Below are 26584 nucleotides of genomic sequence, written 5' to 3'. Positions count from 1 at the left end.
GCTTCTCATTAGACCTGTCCTCGAATTGCTTGCTGCTGGCCTCTGATTGTGAGTAATGGCTCCTCCTGAGCCCGAGTCCACAGTGACAAGGCCCAAGCCCACCCCCTTCCCCCCCTCCACCACACAAAAACCAACACCCACCTCCCACTCATCCCCTGGCACGGCCCTTGGTCTAGAGGGATTGAAACAGCGACCTTGAGATGGTAACCGGAGCCTGTGGAAGAAAGTTCTCACTTTGTATCAATATGCTCAAAGGCGCATAAGCCATTCCCACGCCGCTACGCCGGCCTCGTTCACTTTCACTGCCACGTCCGCTTGGGTGTGCATTCGGAACCTCTAGAGCCGCTAATGTAAGCCTTTTTTTTACGCTAGTCATCAGGGGTAACATCAGGGGTAAAAAGGTCCGGTTCCTGCCAACCACGTTGGACAGACGGCACTCTTCATATCCATTTTGGCTGGAGACGAAAGTGTAGACTCACAATTCATTTGGAAACTTCGGTCCCAATATATTTCAACAGTTTGTATTCCTTGCCATGTGCTACAATATGGTCATCATCAAAACATGGTCCTACTTTTAGAGTGTGATTCATTAGAGTTTTTCGCAATAGCTCAGCTGAACGAAAACCTTCAGAAACCTAAAGTGTTTTGACAGCTCAGGCTAATCTTATGGGAATGCTCCAGCTCTATTTAGGTCATAAAAGACATTAGACCAAGCTAACGTCTGAATAACAGATGTTCAAAATGCACATATATACCAAACAAAAGGCAATTTCCAGTGCTTTCCAGAGCATGGCTTTCATTTAAATCAGCTCTAGATGTACTGTGTATGCACAGACTTTGGAACAGCATCAGCAATGTAACAGATACTATTCCTTATCTTTCGTATTCTCTCATCAGGCGTCATACTGCTTCTCAAAAATTGGTGCATCGTGTTGGATGGATTAGATTTCATCAAACCCTATCAATCAGATCTGCTTGGAACACCTGTTTACCATCATAGTATTTTTTCTCCACCCCCTTAAACAATAGATTTCTCTATCAGTGCCCTTTGTTTAACCACTTAAATGGCCACATGGCCAAACTTTTATGACACACCATTAAAAGAGGTGGGTAGAGCTGGCAAACGTGGTTACTTTAAAACAACAATTAGTATTCAAAATAATCATAGCAGGTAAAAAGCTTACAGGTTGGGGGGTGGGGGTATCATGGCCTGCCGGAGAGGGGCGGAGCTTGGGTGTTTATGGAAGCAGAAGGGCAACAAATAAGCTGCAGGTGCCTCACAGAGAAACATATTAGTGAAGCAATAACACCTCTGTTACAGACTAATGCATAAAGTCCATTTTTTTTCCATTAAAATTGTCTATTTTGGCTGACTTGTAGATGCTTTGTAGCACAATTAGCTATTAATATAAAATACAGATAAACAGTAGCCAAAAAGAAGCCAAGCTGCTTGGATAAAGGCTGTTCTGGTCGTTTTTTATGCCAGTGGTGCAGAATTGAACAGCTAAATGTAGGTGGGTGCAGACAAAGACCACAGCCCAAAGGTGCGAGCAGGAATGATATGATTGACCACCTAGAAATAACCAATATAAAGTACAAAAAAGGAATCCACACATTCCTCAACTTTGGTCTTTATGTTACATTCAAACTGCAACACTTGAGCCTTCTTACTAAAAAGCCACATATAGTGGTGCTGGCACAGAGTAAGACACAGGAGAGGCCTTGATTTGGCTGTGAGCAGAGCTCTTTTATCAACACCAAGCAGAAAGGCACATACAAAATGCTGAACTCATTGAGGAGGTTTCCATCAGCCACAGGCACTGGCATAGGCCACGGTGACCAACCCCCAACACCCAGAAAGGCACTTTATTTCTAGGTGATCAATCATATCATTCCTTCCTACTTTGGGCTGTGGTCCTTGTCTGCACCCACCCACGTTTAGCCTTTAAAATCTGCACAACTGGCATAATTCCACACATAATAACACAATAAACACATACCACATACCTTTAACTGACAAACAACAACATAAACAATATTAATGTTTCTTTTTACAAGGAGTGATCACCTACCATGAGCCTCTTTGCATGGTCTTCTGCATGGTCACATCTCCCAAGCCTCTCACAGCCGTGCATAGCTAGTAGTGGGATATTACAGTGTATACATGGTTAGAAATAGGACGGTTTATTTTCAGTATCTGCCACCCCAAAAACTTTAGATATCATTTTTAAGGGAGCTCAAGTCTCTTTCAGAGGAGTTAAGCTCCTCCTTGCTCCGTGTAACCTGAACCATCTCTTATGAGGTGAGGGGTCTCTCCCGCCACACAACAATCATCCAGATATTGAAGTGGTTCTGTTTTATGGTATAATAAATGCTTAACTTAGGCCACACCCACCCTGCTACTTCACTGTATGCACGTGACTGGCTGTGTTTGATTGGAGACACTAAATATACTCAAAACGATATCTTAACAAGTGAAAACTTGTGGTTAATAAATCTAATATTCCTCATTGGGAGATTGTTATAAAAACATTATACGATTATATAAGCTGTTTCTTTACATTTTTACTTGTTTTAATTAATTTGATCTAGAAAATGATCTGCCACTGGAACAAAACACTCATTTATCATAAGAAAAATTAAATTTCACAATATACATTTTTTTGCAATACTGGAAAAAGTGACCCTGCACAGAGATGTGGAGGTGTGGCTTACCATCAACAAGCACACCAATCAGGATGTAGGATGAAGAATCTCTGGAAGAACTAAATGTGAATTGAATTAAAATGATTTAAAAGAGTGGAAGTGCATTTTTACTTAGTAATAATAGGCAAAAGTCTAGAGCAGCGTTTCTCAACCTGTGGGCCACAAACCATCAGTGGGCCATGAAGCACCCTCTAGTGGTCCATGAGCCTGTATTCAGGGGGAGATTAGTAGTTTGTAGTGAGCTGGAAACGGCACTTTAAGTTATAAAGACATAAGTGGAAAAATGATTAACTTAGGCCTAATCATTAAAAATCAAAGAATCAGTTTCCAAATTATAACCTGGAGATGTATAAATAGAAATGTTGCAGTCACAGGCTAATTAAACGTCAATAGTTTGAGACGACGCAGCTGCGGACATGCAGTGTAGACAGTTAGCCAGAGATGGAGAAGTTCCTCAGGGCGTTTTCTCCTGCCTTGTTTGGTGCAGCTCTATCAGACTTTTTTCTTTAATTCACTCCATTTTAATGTGTGTGAACATTTCACTGGTATTCGAGTCTGCATGAAACAGCTGAACCTACTTTCCTCCTCTAGCTGCACATCAGAGCTGTACTGTCAGTATAATCTGCCTGTTTTAACATGTTACACTTTACAGACTCTCGCTGCTCTCATATCGTTCCAGCAGCTCAAACTGCAGCTGATAAAAACGACAGACGAGCCTTAAAATCATACCAAAGACGTGTTTGATTTCTGGCTGAGCATCAGCGACATGAGCAGCTAAACTCAAATTGATAAACCAAAGAAGCAGATATCAAGAAAAAGGTTGTTATTATTGTTGATTTTGGTGACACTAATCCAAAAGCCCACTGGGTTTACTGAGGTTTATTTCAAATGAGGCGCTAAAATCCTCAAAACTAAAGAGACTCCAGACCAAACACTGACTCCTTTTAGAGCCACAAGAGTTTTTTTCAGTGAAAACATGATGGACTGCAGCTCCAAATCACAGTCCACATCTACATCTACCTTTTTTTCTCTTCCCTCTTTTTTTTTGCAAACATATGTTTTTTTAAATATAGAAAGTTTTTATTAACATAACTGCAAATTTTGGTTACTGTGAAGTGAAAAGGAGGATCTCATCTCTTTCATGCCCTAATTCACAGGTTTTCAGTGTGAGCAATAAAGAAAATAAGACATTTTAAAAAGTTGATTTTAGCGTTTCTGTGGGCGGGGCCGCTGTGCTTTATAGTTAGTAACAGGTGGGCCTTGGGATGGAAAAGGTTGAGAACCCCTGGTTCTAGAGTATCTTCTATCAAAACAACTCATACAAGTTACTTCATTTAATATAGCACATTGCTACCTCTGATATCTCAGCCAGTCTGCATTGTGCTCGATGTAGTTCCTGAACAATAAGACGTAAGATGTGATAATCCTGGGATTTTAAGGAGTTAATTTCAAAGTAATGTGAAAGAAAACATTCGGGCCGGTGAGGAGACAGAAAGGAGTAGATCTTATGAGCTCTGTTTATTGGTCGTATAATTTCTCAAGCCAAGAACCAAATGCATGTGTGGACCATCTGGACACGCTTCGCCAACTGAACATACCAGTGCTGTTGGCTCCTTTATTGACGTTTTTCTGGTGCAATGATTTGCACCATAGCTTTGCTCCAGACATTATAAATAACAAGAAAGCAGGTATTTGTGGCCAGATGCTGTGCCAGTGTGCAGAACATTGCGAGCGCTGTGTATGAGTGATGTGTGCGTGTATGTGCTTCCAAATGGGGTCATACAGGTTGGGCGTGCCTGGGTTTTGGACCACGATGAGAAGCTACTGCATGATCCATATGGTGTTTCACTTTGTAGCGTGTGACATAAACCCCTGCATAAACATGTCATAATGGAGTTTTTACAAATCACATGACTTTTTTGCCAGTTTATGGCAAATTATTTCAAATGATGTAGTATTGTAAAAGCTAGCTCCATTCATGAGAATTGTCATTAGCGATTGGGTCGGCTTACTCGCTTGCCAAGTGAAGTCATTCGGAGTTGATTTATGAATTATGATAACCTTCCTCACACAGATTTTATGATCGAGAGCAATAAGTGAGGAAGATACTGAGGCCAAAACTGGTGGGGGCGCTAAAAGATATTGAGGCCTAAACTGGTGGGGGGCACTACAAGATACTGAGGCCTAAATTGGTGGGGGGCACTACAAGATACTGAGGCCTAAACTGTTGGTGGGTGCTAAAAGATACTGAGGCCTAAACTGGTGGGGAGAGCTAAAAGATACTGAGGCCTAAACTTGTGGGGAGCACTAAAAGATACTGAGGCCTAAACTGGTGAGGGGCGCTTAAAGATGCTGAGGCCTAAACTAGTGTGGGGCGCTTAAAGATATTGAGGCCTAAACTGGTGGGCGGCACTAAAAGATACTGAGGCCTAAACTGGTGGGTGGCGCTAAAAGATATTGAGGCCTAAACTGGTGGGCGGCACTAAAAGATACTGAGGCCTAAACTGGTGGCTGGCGCTAAAAGATATTGAGGCCTAAACTGGTGGCGGGCGCTAAAAGATACTGAGGCCTAAACTGGTGGGCGGCGCTAAAAGATATTGAGGCCTAAACTGGTGGGGGGTGCTAAATGACATTGAGGCCTAAACTGGTGGGAGGCGCTAAAAGATACTGAGGCCTAAACTGGTGGGATGCCCTAAAAGATACTGAGGCCTAAACTGGTGGGAGGCCCTAAAAGATATTAAGCCCTAAACTGGTGGGGGGACACTAAAAGATATTGAGGCCTAAACTGGTGGGGGGCGCTAAAAGATACTGAGGCCTAAACTGCTGGTGGGTGCTAAATGACATTGAGGCCTAAACTAGTGGGGGGCACTACAAGATACTGAGGCCTAAACTGGTGGTGGCTGCTAAAAGATATTTAGGCCTAAACTGGTGGTGGGTGCTAACAGATACTGAGGCCTTAATTGGTGGGGGGTGCTAAATGATATAGAGGCCTAAACTGGTGGGGGGCACTAAAAGACATTATGGCAATGTCACAGGGGCGGCACAGCCTTGTGCCACTGTTGTAATGCGAATGAGTGCAATGGATCATTTTATGGCTGCCTGTAAATGAGCTTGCGATGGCGCCAGGCTTTGTACGAAGCTTTCATTAACATGAGGAACAGCAAAGGAACGCAGCAGAATGTGCAGACCTCACCTACAGCACTGTACCTAGCAGCAGAAGATAATGTTTCATGATGACAGTGGAAGTGTAGGAGCTCGGCGAGCCAAACAGCTGCTCCCATTTGTCCTGGCTTTGATCTGAGGCTCTGGAGGCCTGGCAGGATTGTAATAAGAAAGCACAAAAAAGAGACACGGTTATTTGCGAGTTATATGTAATGTGGCTGTGAAACGTAGCTCTCTGGCAGTCGGTCACCTTCAGACCGCAAGCATTGACAGTGCCGATGACTCACGAGGGGGAAAACGAGTGCAATAGTGGCTCTATCGTCATTGCCGCTCAGGAGCGCGAGCGCATAATTAGACCAGCATGCTGCTCTGAGATCGGCTCTCATAACGCTGATGGCTTAGACGGGACATGAGGCAAGAATCACACATCTGCATCATCAGAAAGCAGCCCAAAATGTCCTCTTCAATGAAGTGTGATGAGCAGAGAGAAGAGATGCACAACATGACCTTTCTTATTTATTAGCACATCAGATATTTGCATATGAGCCTCTAACCAATTTCTCAGGGCCAGGCCAACACAATACTCACTCACCATGCACTAACATATGACTTACTAAAGCTGACCACCTACTAACTGCACCATTTTTCTGCAGTGCCCCCTGGTGGTCATTCCAACGGAAAAAAAAAAAACTTAAAATTTTAATGAATATGATCAAATAAAATACTTCTGTTATCAGACAAACTAGGACACTGTTGTCTCTCTGTGTGTGAAATGTTGTTGAGCTTCTAGTGAGCAATGAGGGGAGAAAGCGTAGAGGTGAGGACCACCTGCTGTGAAAAACAATTCACACCTCTCCGCAAAAGACAGCTGTGCCGAGATAAAACAGACAGCACACAGCAGTTAAACACAATAAACGCACACAGCGCACAGAGCTCCATAGCAGATAACAGGCAGAAATGGCATTTTATGGCCACTAAACAAAGCAGTTAAAATGAGCAGTAAAACAGTGGAACCGTCAACATGATGAAGAGATAATGCTATCAGTAAAGTTCTAAAAATTCAAATTGATGAACCAAAGAAGCAGATATCAAGTAAGGTTTCTTATTATTGTTGATTGTGGAGACAGACTGTGGAGAGTTTAGTGAGATTTATTTCAAATGAGGCGCTAAAACCCTCAAAACTAAAGAGGCTCCAGACTGAACAGTGACTCCTGTGAGGGGAGTGTTTCAGTGGAACGTGATGAACTGCAGCTGCATATTTTTTTCTTTTCCCCCCTTTTTGACATTTCTGTTTTTTTAACACGTAAAGTTTTTAACAAAACTGCAAATTTTGGTGTCTGTGATTGAACTGAAATGGACAGTCAGATCTTTTTCAGTTGATTTTAGCTTTTCTGTGGGCTGCCGTCCTTTATAGTTATAAACAGGTGATGGAGAGATAATGCTATTAGTAAAGTTCTTTCACCCAAACCTTCTACAGGGGTGCATTTCTCCATCTAGCTGCTTTGTCTGCTGCAGTTGTTAAAGGAAATTTCTTGGCAACACGTCTTTTAATGGGCAAATTTGTGTCCGGTTTGACAGAAAACCAGCCGCTGCAAGTTGCTTAAACTTTAGTACATTGTGCAGAACATGTAATCAGCTGTATGTGTAACATCTCCTCCCACTATTGGTCTGATCCTCCAGCATTGCACAATCCTCTCTCAAATGCATATGCATGAGGAAGAGAAGAGCACTTTGTTTTCACTCACCCCAAAACCTGCTCTAGTTTCAGACTCATAATGCAGACAGAAAGCGTCTGAAGTGCATCTCAAACTGGAGAAAAAGGTTCAGTACGTCAGACCCTCTGTGTTTTCACACTCTCAAAGACCCATAAACTGTATATTTAGCTTTATATACCAGTTTAATACAGTGCTGTGCAAAAGTCAGTGACCAAACTTAACATTTTAAGAGATATTTCAGAGAATATTAGATATCCAACAACCACCTGGAAGACCTGGTAGACCCCAAAACTGCCCCCATCAGATAAACAGAATTTAAAGCTCTCATCTTTGAGAGAGAGGAGAAAATCAAGCTGCTTCAGATCTGAAAATATCCACAGGTGTTTCTGTCCATCCTTCCACTGTGAGAAGATGACTCAGAGCTATGGGTCTGAAAGGATGTGTAGCTGTCAAGAAGAACCTCACTGAGAAAAGGAGACGGACACATCAAACAAAGAAGCTGAACAATGGACTGACCACCCCAGAGTCCAGACCTCAAAACCACTGAATGTGTTTGATTACTTCAGAAAATGATCAACCAGCTTCTAAGACTGAACTTTGGAGGTGTGTCTGCAGATTCTTTGAGGAACTGAAAGTGAGTCTCCTGTAAAGAATGGAAGCTGGAATAAAGGTGAAGAGTGGCTCACTGACTCTCAAACTGCGGATAGTAGATTTAGTGTTTTTAATTTCTGATTGCTGTAAATGATTGACCTGTACTTGATGGCTGTGTTGATCTGAAATGTAGTAAATGAAGGGCAGTCTCTGACTTTTGCACAGCACTGTGCCTCAAAACAGAACATAAGGTTGTTTGTGCCTCCATAGCTGAGTGGGCTCTCCAGCTTTTGTTCTTTGTGAGTTCACCTCACCTCAGATGACCCATGTGTCAGATCAGAGCGCTGCCTGCGAAATGGTCTTCATTACGTACCTGCAACGCATCACGTAACTCTGTGATGGAGAGATACAGCAACATCATGTCCTGGTTTAGGCCGTGTTCTGGCACCATAAGGGTAGCCATTTCTGGCTAAGGACAGCAGGCTAACTCAGAGCTGTCCTGCCAAGCGCTCTGCCACTTCTCTCTCCTTGGCTGCGTAGGGAGTCCTTTGGGCTTGTAGTGAATAATCCATTGAGCGGTGGTCAGTTTATGTCAGAGATGTCAGTGGTTCTTTGATTCTTTGATTGCAGAGCTGTTCTTTCGCTCCTTTGACTCGCCAAGTTTGCAGGTTAATGAAAATGATTGTGATCTGCAGGAGTTCTGTGGATTCCTGGATCCTGTAGTGGGTTTTCTGAGGCTGCTGTCAGTTACGTGGATCAGAGCCATGGAATTCTCTACTCTCCTAAATTAAAGCCTTCAGCTTATCCAGCTGCTAGATAGACAGACAAACAGACAGACAGACAGACAGATAGATAGATAGATAGATAGATAGACAGACAGACAGACAGACAGACAGACAGATAGATAGATAGTTAGACAGACGGATAGATAGATGGACAGAGAAACAGACAGATAGATAGTCGGTGTCTCTGTCTTTGTCAGACAGACAGACAGATAGACAGAGAAACAGACAGACAGACAAACAAACAGACAGATAGACAGACAGACAGACATAGATAGATAGATGGACGGACAGACAGAAAGACAGATAGATAGATAGATAGATAGATAGATAGATAGATAGATAGATAGATAGATAGATGAAAAGAAAGAGATGCAGTGATAGAGAATGGAGGTATAGATCCACTGCAGCTCTTTAGCTCCCTCTACCTGCATCTTTTAATCACTTCAGGCTTTAGTGGCCAATTTATTTCAGACACGGTCTCAGTAGAAAAAAGGAGGGAAAAAAGTATTTAGATGAATGCTTTCGTATCCCGTTCCTCTCAGTGTGGAGCGTGTTTACATTCAGGATTATCTTCCCCAAACCCCTCATGTCTGAGCTCTGGAGAAACTCTTGCCCTAAACATTGACTTTGGCTCAGTTAAAGCTGGACAGCCGTGGTCTCTGAGCTCTCCTGCTAACTCCTGGGTAGCCAGTGACTGTACAGACGTGGTGCACGACCAGACCCTCCCGTATCTACTGCGTACAGAACGCTTTTTTTTAAAAATGAGATTTGATGTACTTTTAGCTGCTTAAGGATAATAAATAAGGAAATCATTACAATGTTCCTCTGAGCTGTAAATCTCTCTGATCTGGTGGTTTACAGGAATCCACACACTGTTCCTGGACCCACTGTACGAGTTTGCCTCACACATTTTTCATATTTTCTGTTGAGTCGTGGGTGGCATGACTCCATGTATGGCTGGATCGGTAGACTATCCTACCAAAAAGTCTTGTTAATAACAAATGTGTGGTCAGACACACTTATATTCGCTGTCCAAATCTGTGGTTTATACACAGCAGAGCCTGTTTGTTTCACTTTTTATTTTTCTGTACTGTAGAATTGCTGTTCTATGCAACTTTATTCTCTCACTTCATTGTTTCACATTAGTATAATGGTTGTTTTGCATAATGGTGGTGGGGGGGGGTTGCCTGAGGGGGGGTGTAAACTAAGACAACGCTCATTTGGCCGGCATTGCAGCCAAAACAAATCAGTGTGTGGTGTGCAATCATCTGGTTAATCAGCGAGGAATGGGAGTTGTGCATATGAAAAAAGAATGCATTTACAGCAAGGGGTCCAAGCACTTCACTTCCATGCGAGCTGCTCATTAGCAATCAACTGACGGCAATCAGGCGCCGGATTCATAACAGTGTCTTTAGAAAATCTTCCTGAAATGTGATTTTTTTTTCCTACTTAAGAAAAACAGCAAAGATAAATCGTCAAGTAAACCTCTCTAAATTTATTTCTTAACTGTAGAACAAGAAAAACTCTCGAAATGTATTTGACTTTAGAACTTTCTATCATTCACCAGCTTCTGGTTTGAATTTTCCCATTCCACCTTAAATGGTGCAGCACTTACATTATTATTACATTATCAATGTTTGTCTTAAATCTCTCTCTTTGTCTTTTCGTTAGCTACTAGTTAAGCGAGATTGTTGTCTGTGTTGCTATGGTGACCAGCAGTCTGTGCTGATCTTCAGGGTTAAAGGGTGATTTAGCAGTTCTAACTTAACTCCAGCCACCTGAGTCACCTGACATCAGTGTTATGTCAACTTAATATCAGCTGGCGAATGCAACCGTTTTTGACAAAACCTCTTGGAGCAAGTATTCATAAATGTTTATGTAGGGTTATGTTGGGTGTCATGAAAGGCTTATGTAGGTGTTGTGTAGCCTTACAAACACTGACCTACACTGCTGTAGAGTACTGTATTACACCAACATAAGCCCTTCATGACAACTGACATATCCTTACATAAATGTTCATAAATGCTTATTCCAATATGCGTCATCTGTCATAAAGGCTAATCTAGCTAACTGAGAAAAATTGCCAAATGTATCCTTTATAGCGAATGACGCCTATTGGACTAAACCTTTATAAACATTTATGTAGGGTTATGTCAGTCGTCATGACAAGCTTATGTGTGTGTCATGTAGCCTTATGAACAGCTCCCTACAGTAAAGTGTTACCCATTTTTTTCTTAGGAAAACATTGTAACATTTTCTATCAATACCACGTCTATAACACATTCATACCACGTTATAATGCATTCATAAAGCATAATAAATGTGCCTATAAATATTTATAAAAATGCATTTCACTACATAGCCATGCTTACTGTGTATTATTGTTGACATATTGCATTATAAGTAGCCTCCATAACATGTTATATTGTCAGTATTTGGTCACTTTACTCGAGGCTGGCAAAGACATGATATAATTAGTTAAAATTAATCTATTTTTCCATATTAGATAAGTATAATTCATAAATTGTTAAATCACAGCATCAGAGTGTGTTTATAGCTTGACACTGGAAGTATAAGTGGTACAAGTTATGAACACTACTTAATGCATTATGTTAGCAGTTCTCAATGGCTATAAAGTGTAATGCATGCTTATAAATCTTTAGATTCACATTTATAATGACTTATGTATGTATTATAAACGTGTAATTAATGTGTTCATCGATTCTCACAGACCTTGTATCCATAGAAAGTGTAACTGAAGTCTCCTAGGCTCCTAGGTCCTCTTTACGTGAGCTAACACTTGACCATGCCTTCCCTGAGCTGTGGAGCATTTCAGATCGGACCTGATCTGACCCATCTCATTAACATTTTCAGCTCTAGTTTGAGAATTCTTCACAACAATCCCCGAGACCTTTACTTTGGGCGCTTCTCCGTAACCCGAGATGTTAGATGGAAAGTACTTTGAAAGGCCGCGGTTCGGAAAACGTCGTCTTGCGAGTTAGAAAAACAGGTAAAACGATCCCAGATAGTTTCAACCAAGTCCAACAAGAGTCTTTGATAGAGCTTTACATGACCACCCATAAGATTAGTTTGGTGGATATATTCTTCATTCTCCTATCCTCCCCTCGTGAATTAGCGCAGGTGGGTAGAATTATAGGCTGATAACCCTGTTGCACCCGCAGCTTTTCAGAGAGACAACACGAGCGGCCAGTAATGCATTCCAGCCGCGCTTGGCTTGGCCTCGGGCCCAACAGGGAGAGTTGGGCTGCCTGGGCGACGCATGAGGTGCTGGAGGGAGGCTCGCTGTCTGACACAGGGAAACCAGGGGAGTGCTTCACAGTGCATCATTAGCTAATGGCAGACGCCCCGTGTCTCGGCGCCTGCTCCACGTGTCCTCTATCTGATGGGTCTTGGGAGATTAGCAGACGTTTATTAAGCCGCGGATGGATTTCCAGAATGTGAGAAAGTTTAGGGATGGGCCCACATTAGTCGACACACGTCTACGAGACAGCATCGATCTCAAAGCAGTCCTCCTTTCCCTAATCCCGTCAAGCTATCATTTGAGGTGAAGGACAAGTCCATGACTTCTGTCCCCAGAGAGTCTGATTGCTACAAGAAGCCCTGGAAACTTGTTGAATGTCCTGACATATTCATAGATGGATTTAAGAGGGGGTGTCTATAATAATTATATTTCATAATCCCATTGTTAAATATCCATTTTGCAAAGTTTCACACCGGGAATGGTGCAGTTTGGGTTCTGCAAGCTTCATCATGGGCTTTTGGGGCGCCCCCTCTGGTGCAGTACCACCGTCTGTGGAGATTTTGCCTTGGACACATGTATCACAACAGCCTTGGAAATAGCAGCAAAAAAGCACTGATACTGTAAAACCTTATCCACAGACACTTTGAACAACAAAACATAATATCAGCAGTAGGGGGCGCTGAGAACTTGCTAAACCAACTTTTTCATTGTTATAGAAGCACAGGGCTGTGGATGTCCTAAGAGAGTTATACCTCAATTTTCATACCTTGCTTAGCGGTCAGATTGCTAGTGAATAACATCATCACTTCGTAAGCAGGAAGTTGTTGGTTCGATGCCCTTGTGTGGCAGGAATATTGTCTTAATATGGCTGTTTGAGCAACAATAATGAAGGATATGAGCTTGTACTGTACTAGGTAAGCTCGGTGTTGTATTCTAGGGAGGTTATTTAATATGCAAGTATAAAGCAAAAGTTTTTAAATGTAATGTAAATTCACAGCATTTTGTTGCTGTCCAAAAACACACGGTTACAAAGAATCATTAATGCAAAGCACCAACATGCTGTGCTCCAAACGTCCTTGAAAGCATGAGCTTCTCACTTGTCCACAATGCTCAACAGACTCAGCCATTTCATCTTACTCAAGGCTGTTTTCACTCTAGTATCTAGAGTACTTCTAGCCCCCCCTTGTGGACAGTTTTGTTAAAAGTGAGTGAGTGAGTAAGTTAGTTAGCTGGCTAGGTAGTTACAAACCAGATCCATGAGGTACTTCACATCTAAAAACAAATATCTTCAAAATGCTAATTTTACAGGAGAGGGCAAAAATATTCTTAACTTTTAAGGTAAGTTAATGCAAAGAGATTTTATTCCAAGCAGTTTTGAAGCATTTCTGTTGGTCCATTCATCTTTATGTTTTCACGCAGAATAAAAAGCATCTGATATACTCAAATAATGAAAAACAATAAAAATGAAAATATGTTAGAATGTGTTCATATCAGTGTGCACTTTAAAAATAAGCACCTCCATTTTAGTACAACGCTGTTAAAAATGAGAGGTCAGATCAACTTAAAATGATATAGTAACTGATTACATGGCTTTTCTTGAGTTGACTCAACTTGAGGACACCAGAGTTAACACAATTCAAACTTCTTAGTTGAGTCAAAAATTCTCTTAATTTTTTAGTTCTGCATCTCAGTGAGGAAAATGAACTTGTTTTTTATACTCAACTTCCCCACTAGCCAGGGCTCTTTCCATCACACAGACCTTTTCCTATTGGGTAAACACTTATGGATGTCTATGGCATTGCTGGGGCTCAAACTCACAACCTCCTGTTCGGGTGACGGCTTAGTCCACTGGAACACATGAAACAGCTCAGATTTTGTGTCTACAAATGTTTAATACACTGGAGAAAATATTTGTTGTTTTAACTTTAAAGGATGGCATCGTCTCATGTGGTGCAGCTGTATAATAATTCATCAACATCAGGAGGTTGTGAGTTTGAATCCCAGCAATGCCACAGCTGCCCATATGGCAGATGGGGGACTGTGATAGAAGGAGCGCCAGCTAGTGGAGAAATGGAGTAAAAAAAAAGCACAGTTTTGTTTATCTAACTGTGATGCAGACCTAGAAACAGTAGCTGGGAGAACTTTTGACACAACTAAGAAGTTTAAGTTGTGTGAACTCAACTGTTGAGTCAACTCAAGAAAAGCTATGTAATCAGTTACTATATCATTTTAAGTTGAGCTGACCTCTCATTTTTTACAGTGACGAATGGCAGAGTTGTTAGCATTACAGTTGTTATTGTCTCTTTTTACTCCGATTACTGATATTGTTAATGTTATATACAATAATTTTGATTGTTTAACTGTAAATTAGGCATTTTCCAGACTATTGCGCTCAAATTTACATGCACCCCTACCAAGCAGGAGTTTGTTTGTACAGATACACCAAGGATGAAATCAAAGAATAAAACCAGGTGTGAATTTTGTATGCATTCAGTTTATGATCAGATCTGACCAAATGCAGGTGTTAGGAAGAACCAACACACACAGGGTGCCGTCTTCCACTCAGAGCTCCATCAGCTCGGCTCTGGAGCTCAGCACATTCAGGGCTTCCGCAGAACAAATGTTCCACAACAACTGCATGAATCTTTTGCCTCACGAGGTTGGAATGCGTGGAGCCTACAGTACAGCACTCACCTTCTACTTTCCTCTCTTAGACAATGCGCTATTCAGTCTTTCTCCTAATTTATGCACTCTTGGCCTCTAAACTAATTTACTACAGCAGGACCGGCGCTCTCAGAGCAATCATCAGAGACCTGAAATGTCACATGCGCTCAGTCTCCTCCTCTCTCTCCGCTCCTCATGGTTTCTCTCTCTATTAACAACTTAAACCATAAGATTTAGAAGAGCTTCGTCCAAAGATTTATGATGGCAGAAGCGCGGCCGACGGCCTCTCTTCCGCACGCCCCCAAGTCATAAAGGAAGAATGCAATCTGGCACACGCCTCGGTTTGTGCAGCATTTCCATGTGGGAAGTGAACACGATCCTGACGTAAATATCCAATGAGTTCAAACTCCTTTTTTCCTGCAGCCAGAAACAGCCAGTCTTTCAAATGAGCCCACGAGTGCCTTCTGCCTATCTCTCTCTCTCTCTCTCTCTCTCTCTCTCTCTCTCTCTCATTGCTAAACTGCCCCATCTGGTGTTTACAGTCTGAGATGAGAGCTTGTCTTGTCTGCCAAATAAAATTCTTAATGTGGGTTTGAAACACAAGATGTGAAGCATGAAGAAGGGAGGGGGTTCCTGAAGTTGAATGATGTTCTTTTCTCTTAGATATCACTTTCTCCTTCCTTCTCTTCTCCTCCAGGTTATGGAAGCTTGGGTATTGGAGGCCTGGGTGGTGGAGGACTCAGACCTGGAGGTGGAGTATTGCTAATTAATTATTTGTAAACCACCTGTTAATTTAACGATGCATCTGAGATTGTAATGATATGCAATAGTGCAGATGTTATATGTTATTGATCCTACAAGAGAACGTTGTCATTTTACTGCCTAACTATGCCCGGTCTGGGAGCAGGACCGCTCCTGCAGTGGTTAAGTGACTCGCCCAAGGGCACAATCAGCAACATCCAGTCAGTGTTGGGATTTGAACCCACAACCTTCTAGTTGCTCTCCTACCACTAGGCTACACTGGCAAGTGTCTCGCAGGGTCAGATGTGATCTTGTATCAAGGCCACACAAGACAGGCTGTCTTTAACTAGATACGTCTGTTTTGAGAGGTTATCTGTTCCATGTTACACACTGCAATCGGTGAATATCACAGAAATCACCCTTATCACAACTGACCGCCAAGGTTTAATCTTGCTTCTTATCCTGTGTCCGATTAAAGCTTGTAACTTGGAATGTCCCACATCCAACTAGGAAAAATCACAGAAAATGCCTGCTCAACTTGGAATTCCTGCAGTTGGGAAGGTGGTCTGAACTCTGAACTCAGCATATGATGTCAGATCAACTCTATTGTCAATGTCAGTTGTGATAAACAACTGCTTCTCTGATTTTAAATGAGATTAGCTTTAGATCAGTCAACACACACTGTAATTAAAATTCAGTTTCTAACATTGTACTGATTTTCAAAATAAAAAGAACTTTGTGCCTTTTTTCAGAGGCCATTGTTGAGTTTCTTCTCGTACAGTCTCAGAAATAAAGGTAGTAAACTGTCTCTGGGTCAGTGCTCCTCTTGTCACTGGGGTGGAACCCTCAAGACTCCATCTCAGTACCTTTAGTCAGGGAACATAACTGTACCATAATCCACTGAAATGATATTTTCTAAGCTGTACTGACTCCACACACCCCGTCTCGTCTCCAGGACTTTTATTTTACTGTTCTGGTTTAAATCATTCGGTTATGAAAAGGTACAAATACAAACTTTTCACCTGGAAAAACTTATTTAAGGTTCACAATCAGACCTTAAAACCACTGTTGTACCTTTGAGGGAACATTTACATTGTTTGTACCTTGATGAACAAAAAATGTACCTTTATTTCTAACAGTGTAGTTGGTTAAATTTCTAAAACTGACCATAAAGTTTACAGTTTCAAGAAGACAAATACATCATGAAAGTTTTCACTGGTATCACTCTCTTTTTTTAGGATCTGCAGGTCAGATATTATCTTACAGAATATTTATCTACTTTATCTACAGTTATCTACTGTATCCTTTTCCTGGTCTTGTATGTGCTACAGTACTAATTTAGTAACTGATTCTAACAATATTCATGTTCATTTCATGTTTTTCCCACTTGAACACGTGGAGGTCAACAACAGTCAGTCCTGTTGATACAGTCTGATTGGATTAGCGTGTCGTTCCGCTAAACACCGGTTGCTAATTAACCACTGCCTTTGTGCTGCAGCTGTTACTAAAGTATTAAACATAAAATGGACACAGTAGATGCTTCCGCAAGAATGTTTGACCTGCAGGTTTTGTGGAAGAGATTGACCACAGGAACCTGTCGTTGATCCAACGTGAGCTTTTTAGAACTGAACGAACTGCAATCAGCCAGAATCCAATTAAGAACAGAACACAATTTTAATTTGGAAAAGAAATCACATTCAGATTCATCTGGAAACACTGAGGAAGCTCAACCTGATATTAACACAGTTTTATGGCCCTGTACTGCAAAAGGGAACTTTTTTGGCGGAAGGATTTGCCGATATTAGCACATTTGGTACAATGTTCAGGGCTTTTTTACTTTACTTTGTTCTTAATTTTGTAGAGCTGTTCTTGCAGATTTTAACTGAGCTGTTAACTTCAAATGATACGTTTACAGAATTATAGACACAGATTGTTCTGTTAACTCACAGTTTGTTGTTTAGTGAAGTGTAAATTGTAAATTCGATTGATTTTTTTGTTGTTGTTGTTTTGATCATGTTTTGGACCCAGTAAAAATATAATTTCAACCAGATATTTTTCAAATTTAAATTCCATTAACAAAAAAGAGAACATTTACATGGGCAGACATATTTCACGTTTCTTACAGTTACTAAATTCCACAATGAAAAGACTTTTGTGTTGGTTTTCAGAGGTTATTGTTGTGTTTCTTCTCGTAGTTGGTTATGGTGGATATGGTGCCGGACTCTATCCTGGAGGCATAGCTGGAGGACTGAAACCTGCTAAACCAGGTTAATAGCAGCAGCATGATAAGACATCATTAATTAGCTAATTATTTAAATAGTTACCAAGTTCATTAAAATACAATAATAATGAGGGGGTCAATAATAACTCACAGAAGTTGGAAATATAGATAATGTTTGTTTTGTTCCTCTCTTAGGTGTTGGTGTTGGTGGAGTTGGAGTTCCTGGTGGTGGCCTTGGTGAGCATTATGTAGTTGCTCTCTTTGAAGCCCTAAAAGAACCATAGAAGAGCCACTTTTGGTGCTTTGGTTCCTTTCAGTGGAATCTCCTAACATCTGTCTTCTTTCAGGTGCTGGAAAAGGCCTGAAGCCTGGAAAAGGAGGTAAATAAGCCTTTGCTTTTGATGCTGTTAATTCTGCAGTTGCACATTGCAAGAACCTCACAGCATCAACAATAAAGTTGTTTGAGAAGGAAATTAAATGGCAAAGGAAGTAACAAGCTGGCCGGCTTCTCAAAGCACTCATTCATTAAATAAAAAAAAAAAAAGATATGAGTCAGTTATGCTTTAAATGAATAACTTAATCATAGACTATGGACTATCAAGAGCACTAAAGTTTCAGCAGGGATGCCGTTCCACTGAGGTTGGCAGCACCAGAGGCCTGCAAAAACAGAAAGAGGCAGCATGTCGGCGGCGTTCCTCCAATAATGGTCCCCTTTTCATGGTATTCCAATTGGCTCGGGCCTCAATTAGAGCGCCTCAGATCTACTGCCAAATGAACCAGTGTGTCCTCTTTGGGGAGTCATGCTGGTGGTTTGTGTTTGTGTCTAAATCCAGCGCGTTACTTCACGTTCCGAAATGTCTGTTCTTCAGCATCAGATAGGAGAAGGTTAGACAAATAAGCGAAAGCTTTGAAACATCATGTGCCAGATCCTGAAACCAGAACGTCGAGCTCCTTTCCATGTGCTGGAAAAGGTGAAACAAGATGCTAGATGACTTAAAGAAACAGAACAAAGTGTTCAGAACACAAGACACCTTAAAGCAGCACTTCATCTAAACTGAAAGAAGTAGCAATACTGATTATAGAGAAAAAAAAAGGCTAAATTATGGTGAGCGTGCGCTGCTGCAAGTCGCCCTGCAAAGCCTGAAAATATCATTTAAAAGTCAAAGGTATTGGGAGGGGTTTGGCAGAGTTTCTCAGACCACGTCGTATGTCATTACCCATAAATATTACACACGCAGACTCAAAAAGTAGGTCCGGCTTAATGATTAGGTCTCAAATGATCTCAGAATCAACAATATACTGATGAAGATGTGATGACAATAGCAGATAATTCAATAGATTCAGGTTCATTTACTTGTGGGGGTCCAAAACACAACCCACGCTACAAAATGTTCTTCCACACATTGCGTGCAATTACATATTTCCACCAAAGAGGTCTCCAAATCCTAAATAGTGTTGCTTTAATACAGACTTGGTCTGTAGAACAGCACCACTGGGCCATGGTCCGATACCGGGCCTTGGATCATTTGATACCTTATTTTAACAACATTTTTCTCTTGCAATTACTGATTTTTGTCGTACCCATTAATGAAGCTCCTTCAGTTTTTAAATAATATTGATAGACGACATTTAGACTGAAATGTAAATCATTTACAAAATTGAAAGTAAACTGGATTTTTGTCCTTTTTGTGTTTATGTTGTGTTTAAGTCCTTTTTGCTTTTAATTGTGGTAGGATGTTTTGATATGAAGAATACTGCAGCTATTCTTTTAAATCTCATTGCTTGCTTGCTAGCAGCTCAATAGACAGACAGTAGGGTCCTACTTCATCAGAGTTATGGGGAAAAATGTTCTATTTGGTGATATTAACTATAAATAATCAATTCAGTTTTCATTGTGCCAGCAGCGTAAAGAGGCTACAGTGTTCATAAACTCAGCCTCCATCCTGTTTCTGTCTGGCCTCATTTATTTGTGTAGGTAACTGGCTGCTTTCAGCTGGTGGCTTGTGCAAGTGAAGAAATAAGGCTGCAAAAAGAGACCGAAACAATTCCAAGTAGAAAAAAACAGTACTCAATCGTAAATATAATGGCCTCCACATAAAACACGGATTGATTACCAGTGTTAGCGAATGATGCTCCGAAACCGTCCAGTTGCTGTGTCGTTTGGGGACAAAATATTCCTTAACATGTCAAAACAGGCTAATTATGTGCAGTCTGATGTAGACTGATTTGTGTGTGTTCTTCTCTAGGGCCCGGTACTGGAGGGACAGCACTAGGCCCCGGCGCCCCAGCTGGAAGTAAGACACATGACCACGAAGTTGCAACACTGCCAAAGCTCATAGCATGCAACAACAGGCACATCTTAAATCTGACATTAGGGAGCATCCAGGTGTGGGGTCCTCACTACGTCTCAATAAGCTGTAGTTTTTAACACACACACTGAGGCAGTGACCAAAATAGATCCCTACTCCCTCATTAGTATTGAGCTATATGGGGGTGACCTATTAAGTCTACTGAAACGCATGAATCAATAAATGAATTCTTTCTTATAGCCATAGACATGGGTGTCATCTGATTCAGACTAGTATGAGTCAAATTATGAGTCAGTTAAAGACTAGTTCAATTTGAGTTGCGAGTTAATTAATAACTAGTCAGAGTTAAGTTGTACGTCAATTAAGGATTAGTCAGAACTGGGTTGGGAGTCAATTAAAGATCAGTAAGAGTTGAGTTGCAAGTCAATTAATGACTAGCCAGAGTTAAGTTGCGAATCAATTAAAGCCTAGTCAGAGTTGAGTTGCAAGTAGAGACCAGTCAGAGTTGAGTTGCGAGTCAGTTAAAGGCTAGTCAGAGTTGAGTTGCGAGTCAGTTAAAGGCTAGTCAGAGTTGAGTTGCGAGTCAATTAAAGACTAGTCAGAGTTGAATTGTGAGTCAATTAAAGATCAGTCAGAGTTGAGTTGAAACTAATTTAAAGACTAGTCAAAGTTGAGTTGTGAATCAATTAAAGACTAGTCAGAGTTGAGTTTTGAGTCAATTATGGCTCAGTCAGAGTTGAGTTGCAAGTTAAGTCAGAGTTGAGCTGCAAGTCAGTTAAAGTCTAGTCAGAGTTAAGTTGCGAGTCAGTTAAAGGCTAGTCAGAGTTGAGTTGCGAGTCAATTAAAGACTAGTCAGAGTTGAATTGCGAGTCAATTAAAGATTAGTCAGAGTTGAGTTGCAAATCAATTGAGGACTAGTTGAGTTGAGTTGCGAGTCAGTTAAAGACTAGTCAGAGTTTAGTTTGTCAATTAAGGACTAGTCAGAGCCAGAGTTGAGTTGCAAGTCAATTAAAGGTCAGAGTTGAGTTGCGAGTCAATTAAAGACTAGTCAGAGTTGAATTGTGAGTCAATTAAAGATCAGTCAGAGTTGAGTTGCAACTAATTTAAAGACTAGTCAGAGTTGAGTTGTGAATCAATTAAAGACTAGTCAGAGTTGCATTGCAAATCAATTGAGGACTAGCTGAGTTGAGTTGCAAGTCAATTAAAGACTAGTCAGAGTTTAGTTTGTCAATTAAGGACTAGTCAGAGCCAAAATTGAGTTGCAAGTCAATTAAAGATCAGTCAGGGTCAAGTTGCAAGTCAGTTAAAGACTAGTCTGAGTCAATTTGCAAGTCACTTAAGGACTAGTTAGCTTTGAGTTGCGAGTCAATTAAGGACTAGTCAGAGTTGAATTGTGAGTGAAATTAAGGATTAGTCAAAGTTGAGTTGTTAGTCGACTAAGAACTTTTCTGAAATGAGTTTCTGAGTCAGGGTTTTTTTTTTTCTAATGTAATAAAGAAATGAATGAATCCAGTCAGTTTTAAACTGTACTTTGACTGGATAAAATGCTTCAGCCTTTCAAGTAAAATAAATAGACCAGCTTTATCTGACCGCACTGTAGTTTTACTACGAGTGACGCATTGTTGTAATTTTTATATCAGCACTGGCTGTTTTTCATTAAGGCCTTACTACAGATTTGATCAGGTTACATTACAGAGCTCCTGACATACAGCATTCTTTACACATTTGCAGGATTAGCTCACACTTGTAAAGCCAGTGAGCACCACTGAGACATCAGGTTACAGTATTTACATCTGGAACCTTTCAGAGCTAAATTACAGTGGGTGTGGGTGGGGCAGTGCGGGCCTCTGCTGTTTGGATGATTTTACACGTTATTTTTATTGAATGCATTTTACTTCTGTGTGTACAGGCTGCCTTTGATTTTGCTCGCTATATTAAAAGCCTTTATGTCACCTGTTTGTGTTTATATGCAGAGTTTGGCCGTTGGCTATGTACAAGGCTCTGCTCTTAGCTGGAGTTCTTTATGCAATAATGAAAAGTGGAATAAAAGTGTTTTCAATGCCTCTCTCTCTCTCTCTGTCTCTCTTTCTCTCTATCTCTCTCTCTCTCTCTCTCTCTCAGCTCCAGTTATTCCTCAGACTGGTCTACCAGGTGTAGGCCCTGGGGGGAAAACTGCAGCAAAAGCAGCAGCAAAGGCAGCAGCAAAGGCAGCAGCAAAGGCAGCGGTGCCAGGTATGTTTTGTTTTTAGACCTCCAAAAATGTTGTATAATTAGGTTTTATCAGGTCATCATGCAATATGCAAACATAAGATATCCCAGCTAGAAATTGTTTGTTCTAAAAACATGTTGAGCACTTGTTATTTTAATGTTTTCAGCTGGAATTTCTCTAAAAGCCTCATTGTGAAACCTAGTCTGTGGCCCTGACAACATCCTCAAAACCACTTCTGAATGTTGCAGTTAAAACGTGACGTCTTAGTTAGCATTTAATCTTATAGGAACATTAGTTGAAACGGTAAACATCCTTAAAAAGTTCTTTGGACATTAAATTAGATTAAAAGGTTCCATCAAAACGTCAGTAGAACGCGTAGATAATGTTAGCCAAAGTTTTGGGAGCATTCCCTGCTAGCTGGGATGTTAATGCTTGGAGGCAATACTTTCATTTTGTCTTAATGTTCATATATAGTTATGTAAATCTATAGTTAATTCCAGTAAGTGGCTCAATTAATTGCATTTATATTGAGTTTCCACTCTGTTTTCAAAGGCCCAGTCCCATTTCTTATTTTTACCCCTACCCCTTGTTTTCGAGAGTTGCCCCTTAGAACTGAGTTAAGGGTAGTGGTTTAAATTTTCCCTCTGAAATGGGACCCTCAAATAAAAAGAGCATTACTTCATTAACAGCTACTAGCGCTGCTCTGTAGGCGACCCTGCCAGTCTGCAGTGACAGCAGAGGAGGGTAAAGTTCAGCTCCTCACTGCTGGGCTTTAGTTACATTTAGGGCATCATATGCCTTCATAGAGGGGGGCAATTATTTATTATCGCCCACCCCTAATTCTTCAGTGACGTGAAGCTGAAGTCAGATATTCACCAGCTTCTTGTTTGAGACATTAGCATATTATTAGGGAATGTTTATGCTTGTTATGACGAAAAGGACCATAATACACAGAAATTACATGAAACTAATATAATACAGTGATTATCGAATTTTTTTAACAGAGAAAATTCTCACATTTGTGTGTTTCTTTGGTCTCTTGTTCAACCATCTTGCCAGTTTTTCTTTTTTCCTCATAACACTCTGTTTGGAGTCTCTGAAAAACTTCCGTTTGGAGGGCCATGTAGCCCTAACACTTCAGCCCCCTCTATCTCAAAAAGAATCGAGACACCCTACTAGGTGTGAATGCACAAAACAGAGGGGTAGGGCTAAGTGGTAGGGGCGAGGGTGAAATGGGATTGGGCCTTAGTGTTACATTTTTACACAGTTTCTTCACTTGTTCAAAATAAAATTACAGCACACTTTTAGTATTACTGGTGAAGACTTGACTAAGGATTAATGATATTTTAAGATGCTCTATAGTCCAGTGTGCTCTAGTGTCATTATTTGGCTAAATGCAAACAGGTTTTGAACAGATGTTTTGCATGCGTGAGTGTCAGTACTGTAAAATAATTTACAGTAACTGGAAGCATATACTGAGTCATAATTACCCACTTTGCTGTAATCCATATAAATAGTTTATTACTGCATTTTTTATTGATGCAAGTGAACTGTACACTGTTTATAGTACGGTATAGTTCAGAGGCAGAGTAGTGCTGTAAATATGTAATACAGTCTGTCTACCTTAGATATACTGGAAAAAGTTTGACGGAAATATTACACATTGTTGAATTTCAGCTAAATATAGCTATAAAGTCAACAGTATGTTTACACTATTCATTACAGCTCGCACACAAAATGTGTTTCAAATAAACAAGATATCAAGTCATAACTGCATTTTCACAGAGTATCAATACCTACAATGTTTGCTTTTGTCATCTTAAAGGCTCATTTGCTAATATTTAAAAATTAAGATTATAATTTTCATACATTTTTAAATGTAATAGATACACGAGTTTACATACATTTATTTTGTGTACAGCACATTTCTATGTGCAATATTTCCCCACACATTTTCAAATACATGTATTTTAAAATATATTTGGTTAATATGGCAATACATTTTGTAATACATTTCAGTGTTTGGAGTGTATTTCAACATGGACTGCAATGTATTTGAAATATATTTCAAATATATAAAATATATAAAAATATATGACCATGCATTTTTTTCATGTTGGTGCACAAAATGTAGTTGTGTTATAATTGAAGTTAGGGGGGAGGAGCATGCCTACAGCACAAAATAAAAGTCATTTTTAATGTTAACTTCTTTGACATGAGGATGTCCAGTGGATTACTGCAGGATTTCTGCTGTGAGTTTACAGCGTATACACTAGTCATTATTCACTGATCACATATTTCATCACTGCCCTCTGCAGGTGTGGGAGTACCTGGAGCTTATCAAGGCGGACTTGTACCTGGACAAGGTGTGTGAACACTTTTTTGTTTTTGTCACAGTGTGAACATGCCGGATACACTATTGTAAACTTCTAATTTCTAACCGTCTGCACTTGTTTTATTTATTTTCTATGTTAGTTCTGTTGCTATTTTATTTGAATTTGCTATTTTATTTGATAATTTTATTTGTAAAGTCAACTTTTTCTTAATGTCTATTTTCTTAGTTGGTTCTTTTGCTTAATTATTAGTATTTGTTTTTCATACTGCTTCTCAAGAGGATCACACCAGTGATGGAAAGCAGATATTCACATACTTTTGCCAGCAAAGACATTTAATGTTGGATCACTTAGTTAAATAAATGAATGAAAAACTTTATATTTTTTGTGTTGTTTATTTAATTGAGGTCTTTTTTATCTATTGTTACAAATAAAATAAGATCTTATTTTTAGTCAAATTTATGTAGAAATTCACAAAATGAAAGAGTTCACAAACTTTCAACCAGCACTGTTTTTTATTGCTGTTTTACCTTTGTTGCATATTTGAGCTTTTATTTATTATAGTTTCTTTTATAAATGTTCTTTGTTTGTTTAATCTTGTTAGCTTGATTTGTTTTAATTGATAAAATTTCATTTTTAACTTTTTTAGTCTTGACTGTTTGTTTGACTTGCTTGGCTAGCCTGTAAATGAGGGTCATCCTCAATGTTCTTCTGAGTCGGTTGATTGATTGATTGACATTATCTGCTTTAAGAAACATGCAGCACTGTTGATATGAGTATTGATGCAGTGTAATTGTTTGTCTGTACAGGGTTTGGTGGACGCGGAGTGCTCCCAGGTGTAGCGACAGGAACTGGACTAAAACCAAAATCAGGTGCATCATTTATCATTAAAACCTGGTCAAAATGTTTATAAAATCTTTTACAAACATAAAGCCCTTTAATATGATAGTTATTATGATTGTTAATATATAGCACTGTGGAAAAGTCTTGAAAATGCAAATGAAAAAAGCATATGTTTTCACAAAAATGACAACAAATACAGCCCCATTTCCAAAAAAGTTGGGACACTGCAAAATGTAGATAAAAACAAAATGCAATGATGTGCAAATCATTTAAACCCCATATTACATTGAAAATAGTACAAAGACAACACATCAAATGCTGAAACTGAGAAATTTTTATTTTTAAAAAATATATGCCTATTTTGAATTTAATGCCAACAACATGTTCCAAAAAAGTTGAATTTCAGCTTCTCAACAGTTCAGGGTCTCCTTTGTCGTATTTTTCATTTCATAGTGCACCAAAGCTTTTCACTGGTGACAGGTCTGGATTGTAGACAGGCCAGTTTAGTACCTGGACTCTTTTAATACAGAGCAATGCTGCTTGACATTGTCTTGCTGAAATAATCAAGGCCTTCCCTGAAAAAGACGTCTTCTGAATCGCAGCATATGTTGCCAAAACATGTATATATCGTTCAGCATTAATGTTGCCTTCACAGATGTGCACATCACCCATGCCATGTGCACCAATGCACTCTTATACCATCGTGAATACTGGCTTTTGAACTGTGCACTGATAACAAGCTGAGTGGTCTTTAGCCCAAAGGACGCAGTGTCCATGATTTCCAAAAAGAATTTCAAATTTTGATTTGTCAGACCACAGGACACTTTTCCACTTCCCCTCAGTCCATTTTAAATGAGCTTGGGCCCAGAGAAGGTGGCGGCGTTTCTGGATCCTGTTTATATATGATTTCTTCTTTGCACTTTAGAGTTTTAACTTGCATTTGTGGATGCAGTGATGAACTGTTTTCACAGACAGTGTTTTTCAGAAGTGTTTCTGAGCCCATGCAGTGATTTCTACTACAGAATCGTGGCCGTTTTTAATGC

General features: G+C 40.1%; 1 protein-coding gene across 4 annotated transcripts in view; it reads left to right on the top strand.

Moving 5' to 3' along the window:
- elna (elastin a) overlaps positions 1–26584 on the top strand; it is a 119027-nt gene that overhangs the window by 40278 nt on the left and 52165 nt on the right. For all 4 annotated transcript variants that reach the window (XM_036556844.1, XM_036556845.1, XM_036556842.1 and 1 more), the window contains exons 6-13: positions 15583–15636; positions 17822–17893; positions 18043–18084; positions 18195–18227; positions 20094–20141; positions 22278–22388; positions 24684–24731; positions 25508–25570. In XM_036556844.1, the coding sequence (XP_036412737.1) occupies positions 15583–15636; positions 17822–17893; positions 18043–18084; positions 18195–18227; positions 20094–20141; positions 22278–22388; positions 24684–24731; positions 25508–25570 (471 nt within the window). The remainder of the gene's footprint in view (positions 1–15582; positions 15637–17821; positions 17894–18042; positions 18085–18194; positions 18228–20093; positions 20142–22277; positions 22389–24683; positions 24732–25507; positions 25571–26584) is intronic.

This window comes from Colossoma macropomum, unplaced genomic scaffold (genome assembly GCF_904425465.1).
Source record: "Colossoma macropomum unplaced genomic scaffold, Colossoma_macropomum, whole genome shotgun sequence".
Taxonomy (NCBI): domain Eukaryota; kingdom Metazoa; phylum Chordata; class Actinopteri; order Characiformes; family Serrasalmidae; genus Colossoma; species Colossoma macropomum.
Note: the sequence above shows the minus strand (reverse complement) of the source record. Positions and strands in the feature narration are given on the sequence as shown.